The sequence below is a fragment of the Bombina bombina genome, chromosome 3 (assembly GCF_027579735.1).
Source record: "Bombina bombina isolate aBomBom1 chromosome 3, aBomBom1.pri, whole genome shotgun sequence".
NCBI classification, from domain to species: domain Eukaryota; kingdom Metazoa; phylum Chordata; class Amphibia; order Anura; family Bombinatoridae; genus Bombina; species Bombina bombina.
This window is the reverse complement of record NC_069501.1, coordinates 302,958,065-302,977,163: the sequence shown is the minus strand read 5'-3', so window position 1 is coordinate 302,977,163 and position 19,099 is coordinate 302,958,065. Positions and strand designations below refer to the sequence as shown.

At 39.6% G+C, this 19,099-nt stretch overlaps 1 protein-coding gene across 2 annotated transcripts in view; it reads right to left on the bottom strand.

Moving 5' to 3' along the window:
• The window catches only part of RPS6KA3 (ribosomal protein S6 kinase A3), a 466,291-nt gene that overhangs the window by 322,952 nt on the left and 124,240 nt on the right, over positions 1 to 19,099 (bottom strand). For both annotated transcript variants that reach the window (XM_053706379.1, XM_053706380.1), the window contains one exon: positions 12,760 to 12,876. In XM_053706379.1, the coding sequence (XP_053562354.1) occupies positions 12,760 to 12,876 (117 nt within the window). The remainder of the gene's footprint in view (positions 1 to 12,759; positions 12,877 to 19,099) is intronic.

Below are 19,099 nucleotides of genomic sequence, written 5' to 3'. Positions count from 1 at the left end.
CAATCTGATGATGCTTTTAATCCAAAAAGAGAGAGAGGTAGAAGTTGCTTTTTGACCTCTCCTTTTACCAGAATAAACAACAAACAAGGAAGATGTTTGTCTAAAATCCTTTGTAGCATCTAAATAGAATTTTAGAGCACGAACAACATCCAAATTGTGCAACAAACGTTCCTTCTTTGAAACTGGATTCGGACACAAAGAAGGCACGACTATCTCCTGGTTAATGTTTTTGTTAGAAACAACTTTCGGAAGAAAACCAGGTTTAGTACGTAAAACCACCTTATCTGCATGGAACACCAGATAAGGAGGAGAACACTGCAGAGCAGATAATTCTGAAACTCTTCTAGCAGAAGAAATTGCAACCAAAAACAAAACTTTCCAAGATAATAACTTAATATCAACGGAATGTAAGGGTTCAAACGGAACCCCCTGAAGAACTGAAAGAACTAAATTGAGACTCCAAGGAGGAGTCAAAGGTTTGTAAACAGGCTTGATTCTAACCAGAGCCTGAACAAAGGCTTGAACATCTGGCACAGCTGCCAGCTTTTTGTGAAGTAACACAGACAAGGCAGAAATCTGTCCCTTCAAGGAACTTGCAGATAGTCCTTTCTCCAAACCTTCTTGAAGAAAGGATAGAATCTTAGGAATTTTTACCTTGTCCCAAGGGAATCCTTTAGATTCACACCAACAGATATATTTTTTCCATATTTTGTGGTAAATTTTTCTAGTTACAGGCTTTCTGGCCTGAACAAGAGTATCAATGACAGAATCTGAGAACCCTCGCTTTGATAAGATCAAGCGTTCAATCTCCAAGCAGTCAGTTGGAGTGAGACCAGATTCGGATGTTCGAACGGACCTTGAACAAGAAGGTCTCGTCTCAAAGGTAGCTTCCATGGTGGAGCCGATGACATATTCACCAGGTCTGCATACCAAGTCCTGCGTGGCCACGCAGGAGCTATCAAGATCACCGATGCCCTCTCCTGATTGATCCTGGCTACCAGCCTGGGGATGAGAGGAAACGGCGGGAATACATAAGCTAGTTTGAAGGTCCAAGGTGCTACTAGTGCATCTACTAGAGTCGCCTTGGGATCCCTGGATCTGGACCCGTAGCAAGGAACCTTGAAGTTCTGACGAGAGGCCATCAGATCCATGTCTGGAATGCCCCACAATTGAGTAATTTGGGCAAAGATTTCCGGATGGAGTTCCCACTCCCCCGGATGAAATGTCTGACGACTCAGAAAATCCGCTTCCCAATTTTCCACTCCTGGGATGTGGATTGCAGACAAGTGGCAGGAGTGAGTCTCCGCCCATTGAATGATTTTGGTCACTTCTTCCATCGCCAGGGAACTCCTTGTTCCCCCCTGATGGTTGATGTACGCAACAGTCGTCATGTTGTCTGATTGAAACCGTATGAACTTGGCCTTTGCTAGCTGAGGCCAAGCCTTGAGAGCATTGAATATCGCTCTCAGTTCCAGAATATTTATCGGGAGAAGAGATTCTTCCCGAGACCAAAGACCCTGAGCTTTCAGGGGTCCCCAGACCGCGCCCCAGCCCACCAGACTGGCGTCGGTCGTGACAATGACCCACTCTGGTCTGCGGAAGCTCATCCCCTGTGACAGGTTGTCCAGGGACAGCCACCAACGGAGTGAATCTCTGGTCCTCTGATCTACTTGTATCGTCGGAGACAAGTCTGTATAGTCCCCATTCCACTGACTGAGCATGCACAGTTGTAATGGTCTTAGATGAATTCGCGCAAAAGGAACTATGTCCATTGCCGCTACCATGTTTATATATAAATCGATTTAGCCCAGAAAATGTCTACAGTCTTAAAAAGCCCTTGTGAAGCCCTTTTTTTCTTTCTGTAATAAAAATGGCTTACCGGATCCCATAGGGAAAATGACAGCTTCCAGCATTACATCGTCTTGTTAGAATGTGTCATACCTCAAGCAGCAAAAGTCTGCTCACTGTTCCCCCAACTGAAGTTAATTCCTCTCAACAGTCCTGTGTGGAAACAGCCATCGATTTTAGTAACGGTTGCTAAAATCATTTTCCTCTTACAAACAGAAATCTTCATCTCTTTTCTGTTTCAGAGTAAATAGTACATACCAGCACTGTTTTAAAATAACAAACTCTTGATTGAATAATAAAAACTACAGTTAAACACTAAAAAACTCTAAGCCATCTCCATGGAGATGTTGCCTGTACAACGGCAAAGAGAATGACTGGGGAAGGCGGAGCCTAGGAGGGATCATGTGACCAGCTTTGCTGGGCTCTTTGCCATTTCCTGTTGGGGAAGAGAATATCCCACAAGTAAGGATGACGCCGTGGACCGGACACACCTATGTTGGAGAAAACCTCAGTACTCGTCGGTACCGCAAAATATTTATCCAACCTACACATTTTCTCTGGTATTGCAACTGTGTTACAATCATTCAGAGCCGCTAACACCTCCCCTAGTAATACACGGAGGTTTTCCAGTTTAAATTTAAAATTTGAAATATCTGAATCCAGTCTGTTTGGATCAGAACCGTCACCCACAGAATGAAGTTCTCCGTCCTCATGTTCTGCCACCTGTGACGCAGTGTCTGACATGGCCCTAATATTATCAGCGCACTCTGTTCTCACCCCAGAGTGATCACGCTTACCTCTTAGTTCTGGTAATTTAGCCAAAACCTCAGTCATAACAGTAGCCATATCCTGTAATGTGATTTGTAATGGCCCGCCCAGATGTACTCGGCGCTACAATATCACGCACCTCCCTCTGAGCGGGAGATGTAGGTACTGACACGTGAGGCGAGTTAGTCGGCATAACTCTCCCCTCGTTGTTTGGTGAAATTTGTTCAATTTGTACAGATTGACTTTTATTTAAAGTAGCATCAATACAGTTAGTACATAAATTTCTATTGGGCTCCACTTTGGCATTGCAACAAATGACACAGGTATCATCCTCTGAATCAGACATGTTTAACACACTAGCAAATAAACTTGCAACTTGGAAATACAATTCAATTAGAATAATATTAAAACGTACTGTGCCTTTAAGAAGCACAGAAGATCTATGACAGTTGAAAATTAATAAATTGAAACAGTTATAGCCTCAATCCTTGTAAACAACACAACTTTAGCAAAGGTTTAATCCCATTAGCAAAGATAACAAATTCTGAAAGCAGGATAACAAATTACAGAATAAACGTTTTTTATCTCAGTCAAACTATAATTCTCACAGCTCTGCTGAGAGAAATTACCTCCCTCAAAATAAGTTTTGAAGACCCCTGAGCTCTGTAGAGATGAACCGGATCATGCAGGGAATACAATGAGTTGCTGACTGAAATATTTGATGCGTAGTAAAAGCGCCAAAAAACGGCCCCTCCCCCTCACACACAGCAGTGAGGGAGAACAGAAACTGTCAGAAAACAGATTAAGCAACTGCCAAGTGGAAAAATAGTGCCCAAACATTTATTCACTCAGTACCTCAGCAAATGAAAACGATTTTACATTCCAGCAAAAACGTTAAACATAATCTCTAGTTATTAAACAGCTTTATGTATTTCTTACAGTGTAATTCTAGTGAAGTACCATTCCCCAGAATACTGAAGTGTAAAGTATACATACATGACATTATATCGGTATGGCAGGATTTTCTCATCAATTCCATTGTCAGAAAATAAGAACTGCTACATACCTCTATGCAGATTCATCTGCCCGCTGTCCCCTGATCTGAAGTTTACCTCTCCTCAGATGGCCGAGAAACAGCAATATGATCTTAACTACTCCGGCTAAAATCATAACAAAAACTCTGGTAGATTCTTCTTCAAACTCTGCCAGAGAGATAATAACACACTCCGGTGCTATTTTAAAATAACAAACTTTTGATTGAAGATATAAAACTAAGTATAATCACCATAGTCCTCTCACACATCCTATCTAGTCGTTGGGTGCAAGAGAATGACTGGGAGTGACGTAGAGGGGAGGAGCTATATGCAGCTCTGCTGGGTGAATCCTCTTGCACTTCCTGTTGGGGAGGAGTAATATCCCAGAAGTAATGATGACCCGTGGACTGATCACACTTAACAGAAGAAAGCTATAGTTAAAATTGGGAAATATTTTTTAAAATACAAAATAATTTATTGTCAAGCAATAGTAAAATAAAATCAGAGTAACCTATAATCATCTGCTATAGCGTGCACGACACCGGGAACAAAAATGTCCACTATTCTCAGTAGATCCTTCTTAGTTGTAAATGTTTGGCACCATATACGATGAAGACTTCCAAAAATAATTCAAAATATCCTATACAAGTGTGGGACATACTCCGGTTGTTTTGTAAGCCACAGTATTTGTGTTAATTTTCAAGTCATATAGGAGGAAGCAAAAAATCCTTTAGCTATGAGTGTTTGGTGAGAGAAATTTTACGTCAGGACTTTGAGCCACAAGATAAAACAGATTTACATTTTAAGATCCATAGGTTTTTTCAGGGTCTGCTGAACGATATGACTCACCAGCGGTTCCGGACCAATTAGATTAGGTTCATCTGTGCTTTTGCAGTTGTTGTTCTTACTCAACAAAACAGACATTATTTCTTTCACGTGTTTCTTTCTGTATCTGAGATTACGTGTGATATGGGGGCCCCCTTGTGACGTACCAATGACGTCATGGACCTCCGCTTATGTGATTTACCATTCTCTCACTTGTATGGGATATTTTGAAAGTGACTTTTGGAAGTCTACATTCATGGTACATAGAGCCAAACATTTACAACTAAGAAGAATCTACTGAGAATAGTGGACAAACATTTTTTTATCCTTAAAAAAACAACAAATATATATTTTCCAAAGAAAACTTTAGTTTTTTCTTTTTACTTGTTTTAACAGTGTGCACTCTATAGTAGGTTATTTTATAAGGGTATTCTAAAAGGTTACTTGATCGGATTTTACTTTACTTATGTGTTTGACAATAAATATCTTCTATTTTTAAAAAATAAGATCTCCCAATTTTAACTAAAGCGTCATCTGAAAGCACACTCCTAACTATAACTGATATATTTAGTGGCTAGGGGAAGGCCATTTCTTTTTTTTCACTTGTAGAAAGGGGCGATCAGTTGTTTTTTAGTTAATAGCGCCTGTGACTATTCATTTGTAGTATATAATAAAATTTGCTTAGTTCCCATGGTATTTTTTGTTGAAGAGATACCTAGGTAGGTGTCAGGAGCACTACATGGCAGGAAACAGTGCTGCAATCTAGTGCTCTTGCAAATGGATAACATTCTTGTAAAATTAACCTTACGTCCCTGCTTTTCAACAAAAGTTACCAAGTGAAAGATCATGAAAGAAAAATGTTGGGTTTCATATCCTTTGAATATTCAAAGAAATAAGAGTAAAGTTTTAGTTTCCATAAAATAATGGGCACCACCATGTTGCAACCTAGGTTTCATCTTATCTAGTGACTAGATTGTTAAAACAATGGTTGTGTAAAATGTGGCAATCTTAGACAAATTACAATAAATAAATGAGCATCTGTGTTATTTCATGTTTTTAATAAATCATAAATTTTAAAATGTCTCCCAGGACCTGTCACTTCTTACTATATCCAGAGGACTTAATTTGGAAACAGAATTTATGCTTACCTGATAAATTACTTTCTCCAACGGTGTGTCCGGTCCACGGCGTCATCCTTACTTGTGGGAATATCTCTTCCCCAACAGAAAATGGCAAAGAGTCCCAGCAAAGCTGGCCATATAGTCCCTCCTAGGCTCCGCCCACCCCAGTCATTCGACCGACGGACAGGAGGAAAAATATAGGAGAAACCATATGGTACCGTGGTGACTGTAGTTAGAGAAAATAATTCATCAGACCTGATTAAAAAAATTAGGGCGGGCCGTGGACCGGACACACCGTTGGAGAAAGTAATTTATCAGGTAAGCATAAATTCTGTTTTCTCCAACATTGGTGTGTCCGGTCCACGGCGTCATCCTTACTTGTGGGAACCAATACCAAAGCTTTAGGACACGGATGAAGGGAGGGAGCAAATCAGGTTACCTAAACGGAAGGCACCACGGCTTCCAAAACCTTTCTCCCAAAAATAGCCTCCGAAGAAGCAAAAGTATCAAATTTGTAAAATTTGGCAAAAGTGTGCAGTGAAGACCAAGTCGCTGCCTTACATATCTGGTCAACAGAAGCCTCGTTCTTGAAGGCCCATGTGGAAGCCACAGCCCTAGTGGAGTGAGCTGTGATTCTTTCAGGAGGCTGCCGTCCGGCAGTCTCGTAGGCCAATCGGATAATGCTTTTAAGCCAAAAGCAAAGAGAGGTAGAAGTCGCTTTTTGACCTCTCCTTTTACCAGAATAGACAACAAACAAAGAAGATGTTTGTCTGAAATCTTTTGTAGCCTCTAAATAGAATTTTAGAGCACGGACTACGTCCAAATTGTGTTACAAACGTTCCTTCTTTGAAACTGGATTCGGACATAAAGAAGGTACAACTCTCTCCTGGTTAATATTCTTGTTAGAAACAACCTTTGGAAGAAAACCAGCCTTAGTACGCAAAACCACCTTATCTGCATGGAACACCAGATAAGGCGGAGAACACTGCAAAGCAGATAACTCTGAAACTCTTCTAGCAGAAGAAATAGCAACCAAAAACAAAACTTTCCAAGATAGTAACTTAATATCTACGGAATGTAAAGGTTCAAACGGAACCCCTTGAAGAACTGAAAGAACTAGATTTAGACTCCAGGGAGGAGTCAAAGGTCTGTAAACAGGCTTGATCCTAACCAGAGCCTGATCAAATGCTTGAACATCTGGCACAGCTGCCAGTCTTTTGTGTAGTAAGACAGATAAAGCAGAGATCTGTCCCTTTAGAGAACTTGCAGATAATCCTTTCTCCAAACCTTCTTGTAGAAAGGAGAGAATCTTAGGAATTTTTATCTTATTCCATGGGAACCCTTTGGATTCACACCAACAGATATATCTTTTCCATATTTTATGGTAAATCTTTCTAGTTACCGGTTTTCTGGCCTGAACCAGAGTATCTATCACAGAATCTGAAAACCCACGCTTTGATAGGATCAAACGTTCAATCTCCAAGCCGTCAGCTGGAGGGAGACCGGATTTGGATGTTCGAATGGACCCTGAACAAGAAGGTCCTGTCTCAAAGGTAGCTTCCATGGTGGAGCCGATGACATATTCACCAGGTCTGCATACCAAGTCCTGCGTGGCCACGCAGGAGCTATCAAGATCACCGAGGCCCTCTCCTGCTTGATCCTGGCTACCAGCCTGGGAATGAGAGGAAACGGAGGAAATACATAAGCTAGGTTGAAGGTCCAAGGTGCTACTAGTGCATCTACTAGAGTCGCCTTGGGATCCCTGGATCTGGACCCGTAGCAAGGAACCTTGAAGTTCTGACGAGACGCCATCAGATCCATGTCTGGAATGCCCCATAATTGAGTCAACTGGGCAAATATCTCCGGGTGGAGTTCCCACTCCCCCGGATGGAATGTCTGACGACTCAGATAATCCGCCTCCCAGTTTTCCACTCCTGGGATGTGGATCGCAGACAGGTGGCAGGAGTGATCCTCCACCCATTTTATGATTTTGGTCACTTCTCTCATCGCCAGGGAACTCCTTGTTCCCCCCTGATGGTTGATGTAAGCAACAGTCGTCATGTTGTCTGATTGGAATCTTATGAATCTGGCCTTTGCTAGTTGAGGCCAAGCCCTGAGAGTATGGAATATCGCTCTCAGTTCCAGAATGTTTATCGGGAGAAGAGACTCTTCCCGAGACCATAGACCCTGAGCTTTCAGGGAGTCCCAGACCGCGCCCCAGCCCACTAGACTGGCGTTGGTCGTGACGATGACCCACTCTGGTCTGCGGAAGCTCATTCCCTGGGACAGGAGATCCTGGGTTAGCCACCAACGGAGTGAGTCTCTGGTCTTCTGATCTACTTGAATCACTGGAGACAAGTCTGTATAGTCCCCATTCCACTGTTTGAGCATGCACAGTTGTAATGGTCTTAGATGAATTCGTGCAAAAGGAACTATGTCCATTGCTGCAACCATCAACCCTACTACTTCCATGCACTGCGCTATGGAAGGACGTGGAACAGAATGAAGAACTTGACAAGTGCTTAGAAGTTTTGATTTTCTGACCTCTGTCAGAAAAATCCTCATTTCTAAGGAATCTATTATTGTTCCCAAGAAGGGAACTCTTGTTGCCGGAGACAGAGAACTTTTTTCTATGTTCACCTTCCATCCGTGTGATCTGAGAAAGGCTAGAACGATGTCTGTATGAGCCTTTGCTTTTGACAGGGACGACGCTTGTATTAGAATGTCGTCCAAGTATGGTACTACTGCAATGCCCCTCGGTCTTAGAACCGCTAGAAGGGACCCGAGTACCTTTGTGAAAAATGGGAGGGCCACAAACTGGTAATGTTTGTCCAGAAAGGCGAACCTTAGGAACTGATGATGTTCTTTGTGGATAGGGATATGTAGGTACGCATCCTTTAGATCCACGGTACTCATAAATTGACCTTCCTGAATAGTGGGTAGAATCGTTCGAATGGTTTCCATCTTGAACGATGGTACCCTGAGAAATTTGTTTAGGATCTTCAGATCCAAAATTGGTCTGAAGGTTCCCTCTTTTTTGGGAACTACGAACAGATTTGAATAAAATCCCATTCCTTGTTCCTTTATTGGAACTGGGTGTATCACTCCCATCTTTAACAGGTCTTCTACACAATGTAAGAACGCCTGTCTCTTTATTTGGTTTAAGGATAAGTGAGACATGTGGAACCTTCCCCTTGGGGGTAGTTCCCTGAATTCCAGAAGATAACCCTGAGAAACTTTCTAGTGCCCAGGGATCCTGAACATCTCTTGCCCAAGCCTGAGCAAAGAGAGAGAGTCTGCCCCCTACTAGATCCGGTCCCGGATCGGGGGCTACTCCTTCATGCTGTTTTGTTAGCAGCAGCAGGCTTCTTGGCCTGCTTACCCTTGTTCCAGCCTTGCATCGGTTTCCAGGCTGGTTTAGGTTTGTGAGGCATTACCCTCTTGCTTAGAGGATGCAGAATTAGAGGCCGGTCCCGTTCCTGAAATTGCGAAACGAACGAAAATTAGACTTATTCTTGGCCTTGAAAGGCCTATCTTGTGGAAGGGCGTGGCCCTTTCCCCAGTGATGTCTGAGATAATCTCTTTCAATTCTGGTCCAAATAGAGTTTTACCTTTGAAAGGGATGTTAAGCAATTTTGTCTTGGATGACACATCCGCTGACCAAGACTTTAGCCAAAGCGCTCTGCGCGCCACAATTGCAAACCCTGAATTTTTCGCCGCTAATCTAGCTAATTGCAAAGCGGCATCTAAAATAAGAGTTAGCCAACTTAAGTGCGTGAACTCTGTCCATAACCTCCTCATATGGAGTCTCTCTACTGAGCGACTTTTCTAGTTCTTCGAACCAGAACCACGCTGCTGTAGTGACAGGAACAATGCACGAAATGGGTTGTAGAAGGTAACCTTGCTGTACAAAAATCTTTTTAAGCAAACCCTCCAATTTTTTATCCATAGGATCTTTGAAAGCACAACTATCCTCGATAGGAATAGTAGTGCGCTTGTTTAGAGTAGAAACTGCCCCCCTTGACCTTAGGGGACTGTCTGCCATAAGTCCTTTCTGAGGTCGACCATATGAAATAATTTCTTAAATATAGGGGGGGGGGAACAAAAGGTATGCCGGGCTTTTCCCACTCCTTATTCACTATGTCCGCCACCCGCTTGGGTATAGGAAAGCGTTGGTGGGTGCACCGGAACCTCTAGGAACTTGTCCATCTTGCATAATTTCTCTGGAATGACCAAGTTGTCACAATCATCCAGAGTAGATAACACCTCCTTAAGCAGTGCGCGGAGATGTTCTAATTTAAATTTAAATGTCACAACATCAGGTTCAGCTTGTTGAGAAATTTTTCCTGATTCTGAAATTTCCCCATCTGACAAAACCTCCCTTCATGGCCACTTCAGATTGGTGTGAGGGTATGACAGAACAATTATCAGCGCCCTCCTGCTCTTCAGTGTTTAAAACAGAGCAATCGCGCTTTCTCTGATATGTAGGCATTTTGGATAAAATATTTGCTATGGAGTTATCCATTACAGCCGTCAATTGTTGCATGGTAATAAGCATTGGCGCGCTAGATGTACTAGGGGCCTCCTGCGTGGGCAAAACTGGTGTAGACACAGTAGGAGATGTAGTATCATGTCTACTCCCCTCATCTGAGGAATCATCTTGGGCAATTTCATTATCTGTGGCAGTACTGTCCTTACTTTGTTTGGACGCTATGGCACAATTATCACACAAATTTAAATGGGGAGACACATTGGCTTTCATACATATAGAACATAGCTTATCCGAAGGCACAGACATGTTAAACAGGCTTAAACTTGTCAATAAAGCACAAAAAACGTTTTAAAACAAAACCGTTACTGTCTCTTTAAATTTTAAACAGAAAACACTTTATTACTGAATATGTGAAAAAGTATGAAGGAATTGTTCAAAAATTACCAAAATTTCACCACAGTGTCTTAAAGCATTAAGAGTATTGCACACCAATTTTCAGAGCTTTAACCCTTAAAATAACGGAACCGGAGCCGTTTACAAATTTAACCCCTATACAGTCCCAGCTATAGCCTTTGCTGCGACTCTACCAAGCCCAGAGGGGAATACGATACCAAATGACGCCTTCTAGAAACTTTTCCAGCTACTTTCAGATCCTCACACATGCATCTGCATGTCTTGCTCTCAAAAACAACTGCGCAGTAATGGCGCGAAAATGAGGCTCATCCTACAACTGGGAAGGCCCTCCCTGACTGGAAAAGGTGTCTAACATAGTGCCTGCTGTTAAAAAACGTTCCCCAAGTTTATAAATGTGAATTATCAGCATAAACATGTATAAAATGTCCAAATAAAGCAATCGATTTAGCCCATAAAAGTGTCTACCAGTTTTATAGCCCATATTAAGCTCTTTATTCTGTTTGCTTGACTAAGAAAATGGCTTACCGGTCCCCATGAGGGGAAATGACAGCCTTCCAGCATTACATGGTCTTGTTAGAAATATGGCTAGTCATACCTTAAGCAGAAAAGTCTGCTAACTGTTTCCCCCAACTGAAGTTACTTCATCTCAACAGTCCTATGTGGAAACAGCAATCTATTTTAGTTACTGTCTGCTAAAATCATCTTCCTCTCACAAACAGAAATCTTCATCCTTTTCTGTTTCAGAGTAAATAGTACATACTAGCACTATTTTAAAATAACAAACACTTGATAGAAGAATAAAAAACTACATTTAAACACCAAAAAACTCTTAACCATCTCCGTGGAGATGTTGCTTGTGCAACGGCAAAGAGAATGACTGGGGTGGGCGGAGCCTAGGAGGGACTATATGGCCAGCTTTGCTGGGACTCTTTGCCACAAGTAAGGATGACGCCGTGGACCGGACACACCAATGTTGGAGAAATTAAGTATTTTGCCACCCCCCCCCCCACAAAAAAAATAAAAAAATAACTAAAAGGAATATGGAATCACATCAGACAGAGCATAGGGCAATAGGAAGGCTTTCCACAAGATTTTGGAATGCATCTGTGGGAATTTGTGCCCATTCAGCCAAAAGAGCATTTGAGAGGTCAGGCACTGATGTTGGATTAATAATATAATTAAAAGGACAGTAAAGTCAAAATTAAACTCATTATTCAGATAGAGCAAGCAATTTTAAACAATTTTCCCAATTTACTTCTGTTATCAAATTTGCTTCATTCTCCTGGTATCTTTTATTGAAGAGTAAAAGCAGGCTCATAAGAGCTCAGAAGTGTGCACGTGTCTTTAATACTCTATGTCAGCAGTGTTTTTGCAACATTATTTGTAGATTTTTTATACAATGTATGACAAAAAAAAAAGATACAAAGAAAACAAGACAAATTTGATAACAGAAGTTGGAAAGTTGTTTAAAATTGCATGCTCTACCTGAATCATGAAAGTTTAATTTTTACTTTACTGTTCCTTTAACCCCTATGCAGGATACATAATGGCTTAACATCTTGCATGACAAAATTAACCTCTAAGCTATACTGCTTAAATTCTCTCCCCCCTCCAGAAGTGAAATATATATTTATGTCAGTAAAATACTGCTAAAGGGACAGTATACACTCATTTTTATATAACTGCATGTAATAGACACTACTATAAAGAATAAGATGCACAGATACTGATATAAAAATCCAGTATAAAACTGTTTAAAAACTTACTTAGAAGCTGTCTGTTTAGCTCTGTTGAAAAGGTAGCTGGAAAGCCCACTGCAAGTGGCAAATAAGACACTCCCCCCCCCCTCCCCCTTCTTTTGCATATGAAAAGACTCTTTACACAAACAGGAGCAAGCTGGAGTAGGTAGCTGACAGTATTCAAATAAAACTTTGGGGCTTGGTTAGGAGTCTGAAAATCAGAGCAATGTTATTTAAAAATAAGCAAAACTATACATTTATTTTTAAAAAAAACTTTATGGCCTATATAAATGGATAAATGTTTTGTAGATGATCCAAAGAAAAAATGAGTGTATAATGTCCCTTTAAGTCCTATAAATACTTTTCTTTCTAATTCCTAATGCGTTAAAAACAAGTGCATCCCACAGAAGTGAACATTTAAAGTTAAAACATTCAAATTGAATATGCATGAGAAGCCTTGATAAACCCAAAACTGGAATAGAAACGAAGAGTCAAAAGCATAATAAAGAAATTCTTACCTTTCCAAAAGAGCCCTGTCCAAGTACCTTCAAAAGTTCAAACTGAGAAGGGTCTGCTTTCTCATAGCCTTCTTTCACGTGGTGTGTGATTGCAATTTCATTTATATTCCCTTCTTCCTGTCCAAAATAAATAAATACATTTATTAACTTACTGGGAGAAGATGTTATTTATCAAAAATAGCTCAGGTTCTCAGCAGTGGCAACTTCTTCATAGATAGATATGCGTAGAAAGACTGAAACATATCAGTAGATTTTACTAAGAATCCCTGGGGCATGTGAATTAAAATTTCATGCACACACATTTTACTACTAAAGTTCATTTAAAGGGACAGTCTACTGCAAAAATGTTATTGTTTAAAAAGATAGATAATCCCTTTTAGGGCTGCAACTAACGATTATTTTCATAATCGATTAATCGGCCCAATTATTTTTTTCGATTAATCGGATGAATAATGAATAATTAAAAATTTTCCTATATTTAAAGTAAAATCTACATACTGAGTGTTATAAATATAAACTTCCAACTAAAACTTTACATTAACACAACTGTTGGTCCAATTTTTTAAGCAGCAGAACACATTTTTATAATTAAGCAAAACAAAACCACAAACTGTTTGAAAAGAGGTAGAACTAGTAATAGGTAGACTACCACTGTTTATAACATTCTGTTATTCACTCTTTCAGAAACTTTGCATTGAAATGCAAAAATGTCAACATGTTCACATGCTCATGGGTGATCTTTTTTTGCAGCTATTTTGCCTGCAGTAGAGAAGAGGCACTCAGATGGTGTTGAGGTGCCTGAGATGCATAAATAGGGTTTTGCCAATTTCACCAAGGTGTGCTATTTATCTTTGTTAGTTCTCCACCAATGCAAGGGGCCTCAACAAAGTAAGCCTGGACTAAATTTTAACATAAAAATATCTTGAATATATATATGCAGTGGTAAATAACCATCTCTAAGGTTTGGGGGGAAAATATCTAGTCTACTCTTAAAATAACAGATATATACATATATAGGTTGAATTTGGTAAATTTCCAATTAATTAAAAATAAAAAAAAAGACAAAAAGGGCTAAAGACATATCAGTAAAAGGACACAGCCTTACACATTTATCTATAGAGTACATATATCAGCAATAGCAAGCAATCTGCTAAAAAATTGTCCAAACAAGTAATATTGACATAAATTCATATAACAAATGCCATTAATCTAGGGCTAGGTGTAAATAACAAGCTGTGCACTATATCATGCAAAGCATAGTCCCAAATAACCTGATTTGATATAAAACAATCCAAATGATGACTCCAATATTATTTCTGGGTTGCACATAAGCCAGGAGTGGTTGTAAACTTAAAAAAAAAGAACTGATAGTGTCCTAGAAAAGTGAAAAGTAAGCGTCTGTAGACATCCTTTAGGCGAAGGGCATAACCATAAAACACAATACCATGTGCAGGAGCTCATTGGAGTGAAGCAGCTGATGCTGGGCACAGCCCAACTAATTGCAAACCAACTAATCGATTATTAGATTCGTTGACAACCATTTTCATAATCGATTATGCCGATTAGTTGTTGCAGCTCTAATCCCTTTATTACACATTCCCCAGTTTTGCACAGCAAACATGGTTATATTAATGTACTTTTATCCTCTGATTACCTTGTATCTAATGTAAGAGAGTATATGAAATAGTGCGCTGGTGTTAAGTATGTGGTATCACACTTTACAATATGTTAGATCCTTCAATCTAAATACTGATTATACAAAGAAATAGTAGGTGTTGTAAGGGGCGCTAATAGCTAAAGATACCTGATGGAAAGGTGTATATATGGAGTGATTTCAAGTGCAAATATATGAATAATTTCTAGTGCAAATGTAAATTCAAAAGGCCTTTATCAAAAAATGTAAAATTATTTAATAGTTACAATAAAAGTTCAATGAACCAAATGTAAAAAATATATATATATAATAAATAGAGACGTCTCTAATACAAGTATTCAATACAATGAAAAGATACTCATTAGTTATTTCATAAGGAGCAGAAATTAAGATACTTTGTATCCACACATAAAATGAAGATGTGTCAAATGTGTGTAACAGATCATTTCTGTATTCTCTAATGAATTAGAGTTCTTTCATAAAGTACATATTGACATTTATTTAGTATCTAAAAATTTATAAAAAAAAAAGTTTGTGATAGAGCTATTTATAGTAGAATCAAAAAAGTCCGTTTTACTTTGTATCTAAGCCTCTTGACAGCCCCCTGATCACAAGATTTTTTATTATCTATTGACTTGCATTTTAGCCAATTAGTGAAGTGTCATGCACAACTCTATGGGATTGAACACAATGGTATCTATATGGCACACATGAATTAGTCTCTTGTGAAAAGCTAATAAAAAAGCAAGTGATAAGAGTCTGTCTCTAGTGGCATAGAAACAGGCAGGAAATGTAGAGGTTGAAATGTTTAAAGATATATTAATATAACAAGTTTGGTTGTGCAAAGCTGGGGAAATGGGTAGTAAAGGCGTTGCCTATATTTTTTAAAAATAAACAACTATTCCTCACAAATGTTTACTTTTATGAGTCCCATCAGTTGCTGCAATGCTAAAAATGTTAAATATATATATATATATATATATATATATATATATAGGGGCGGAGTTAGCCGCTGAGGAAGTAGGACATGATCTGAGGGAGCTCCTAATGCTATACACTCTATAATAGCCATTATTTCTATAAATTATTACTAATTTTCTATGCTATTAACCCAGAAGGATTAACAGAAACATCGGGGCTAAGGAACAGGGGGAGAAGTGGTAATCTTCGAGAGAATTTGCATCGTTTATGAGGATCTGTTACGAGAGCTACATCCTATCCAAAATGGCGGAGATTCTACGCCTACTGCATCAACTAGAAGTTAAACTGGACTTTCACTACCTTCAGCTAAGAGACGAAATGATCTTGCAAAGGAGGATGGTAGATGAGGAATACGGACTTTGCTCTAAGCTCCCTCTACCTGTGGACACCCTGTCTGCCACTTTTCCCCATACCAAACCGCTAGGTCTCGAGCGTGGCAATGTCTCCAACTACCTAGACATGAGCGCCCATTACTTTCCTAACCTAGAAGAGGTCACTAGATGTGAAAAGAACAGAGTCTCCCCCGCATTGACTCCGGACCTCAACTTAAGCATTGGTGAGAAACCCGTGGAGTCGGAAGCAGCAGCTGACTTATTAGACCACGAGAATTGTGTAAGGATCTCCCCTATATCTCCCCGGCTGGGCCATAGAAACTCACCACAGATCGCTAGTGAACGTCGCTCTGGGAGTTAATACCTGCATAGCGCAGAACACACCTGTCTTGCCCGGGACAGTATTTACTGATCCCTACATTCTTGGTATACTCTCCAGAGGTGACACGGTCATCTAATGCCTCAGCTTCAGAAACAACGCTAACTACAAAAAGAGCTTCATGAGGGCAGTTTAAAGCAACTACAGCCCCAATGTACCACCCGAGTGCCCAGATAGTAGCCACGCTTTGCTAGACTCTCCACAGCTGCAAGAAGACCGGCACCACAACATCCTAAAAGGGAGAGGACATTTGTAACCATCCAGATCACAGTGGGCTGCAGACGGGGCGTCTGGTAGAATCTCAGGCACTCTCTCATCTCGCAACAACAGTTTTATGTCTGGGACTTTATCCTTTGCCCCTGTTGATTGCCATCCTTAATAATCCGGTATTCAACAGTTAGCAATTCTTGTTCTTTTAAACGTAAGCTTTTTTTTTTCATTAGCTATTTAGTTATACCCTGGGATTTTACGGCCCATTGGACAAGATGTAATAGGCATCGGTCATCAGATATGTGTTCCAATTATAAAGAGACTCAATGTTGTTATGTTTTTTGTCCCTCTACTCTCCTGTAGCTGTATCTTTTTTTTTTTTTTTTTTTTTCGATCATATAGCCCCAACATGCAAAAAGTTGGACAGTTTAATTAAGGGTATATTTCCTGCATTAATCTTAATGTATAATTATATACCTAAAACTTTGCAAGTATTTTTAGTTAATTCTTCTATTCAAATACCAAAATGATGTGATTTCACAGGGAATGTACAGTAGTCTGTTGTAGATAAATATGTGTCATAGTAGCTATTTCAGGGCATAGACATGTCTATAATACACCCTGACTTCTCTAATTTAAACTTGACCCCACTAGTTTAGGTCTGCTATAAGCTTACTATTTGCTTATCTGGTTTTACATTTAATACACCTGAGGACTCCTCAACAGGAAGAGGTTAAAATTACCTCAGATCAGCTTCCTTATATTATGTATTCTTGGTAGACCATATTTTATTGAGCCCAATTTATGCAAGTTACACGAACCAATATAATGAGGCAACAATACTTGATCATAAAGATTTTTGTAACCAGAAAGATTTTATGTAGTATAGCTTACCCAGCTACCTAGCTACCTAGCTTTACACGCACCTAAGTTATGAGTATCCCTAGGATAGTACATACAACTCCTTAAGAATAGGGCTTTAATTGACTCCTGAAAGGATAAACGCCAGGCGAGTCCCTTGTTATTTGTGTGTGATGAATGCCGAATCTTTGAATTACACTGTATTATTCACCAGTCTGATATTTTGCACTCGCCATAAGTCTGATTACTGGAGACAGTATTTCATTGGATTGGGGAACCTCTGCTATTACATCTTATTAAGTAACTATGCTCTGCACAGGTCAAAAGGATAGTAGAAAAACAATCCTATCCCCCATACTTTACAACGTTATGAAGTCATGGTTTATTATACCCAGCTTACATGGGGGATACAGCAGGGTTTATTTAAAGCATAACTAGCCTAAAAGCTCCCAGGGTCTCACATTGGTTTTTGCATCCCATATTTCTGGCTTAATACTTCTACTAATACATGTCTTCTTGGTTATATCTTCCAAGAGGCTATTGCTACCTACTGTATTTGCATGTAATATCCTTATCCTTTTAGTTGTATACCTGATAGTATGTCTAAATATAATTTCCTTCATTTTTTGTATTCTAAGGGGATCTCTATAGATTTACACTGAACCGATATATTCAGTTGTTTGGGTATTTGTAACTGTTACCTTAATGTTGGGTTATTTCTATCCTACATGTTATTTGCTATCATTATTTGTGACTGTTGGACTGTCATCGCTAGTTTCTTAGAGTTCTGTCCACACTTTCAGTATGTATAACTTTTTCTGGTTGAGCCTCTCTCCTCCTTTCCCGCCGGTGCTTATTGCCTGCAGGTCATATCCTACTCCTTTTTCCAGCAGTCGCCTATAGATGGCACTCCTAGGAGAGGGGCTCGTCCAGAGATTCCCTATGCTCCATACATTCTTATGTCCCCCTCTCCACATAACACTGCAGAGTGACTGTTGAGGCCCATTACTTCTCATAATTAGGTTTTAGATCTCCCTTGGCCGCATATTCTACACATTTACTATTACTTTCTCCTTATATGAGCATAACACCTCATGTAGATAACTACTTTACCCTGATAAAGCTATGCCCCTCCTTATTAGTTATGGTAAACAACAGGTCCCCTCCTGCGAAGCTTCATAACAATTTAACTAACTCCGCCCCCCCCACTCCTCCCTTCTCCCCCCCATTACGAGCGGCTCTTGCCCGCTGCATTCCCCCACCCCTCCATACACTCAGGCCTACGGGAGGCCTGTTAGAAGCCAGTTCCCTTCCTCTCACTATCTTCAGCGTATAGAATGTCCCTTTCTGGGAGTAGGGACCCACTCGTTATCTGTATTATAAAATCGAGGACTTCATTTCTATATGTCCCAGTCACACATGTTTTGTTTTCACTGTTTGCACTTCATATTTAAGGTCATAAAGCTGGTGCTATAAATTATGTCAAATGTTATCCCTTTGTTATCAACCTAGATACCTTCCATGTCATTGACTCCTACTATTATATAAATATTGAGCTCCTATTGACTAGATACTATTATAACAAATACTATATTAGCACATTAATGTTTTAATCCTTATGTACCTTTCAAACGTGATATGTATCAGTTATTTATTTTTGTATTTGTCTCGTGCTGGGACATACTTTCTTTCCTGTTATTTCCATTCAATGTCTCAATAAATTTTTTATTTAAAAAAAAAAAAAATATATATATATATATATATATATATATATATATATATATATATATATATATATATATATTATATATATATATACATACATATATATACATATACATACATACATATATATACATACATACACACACATATATTCATGCAGTGAACAAGTGCAGCGTGCACGAAACATGTCTGCTGAAG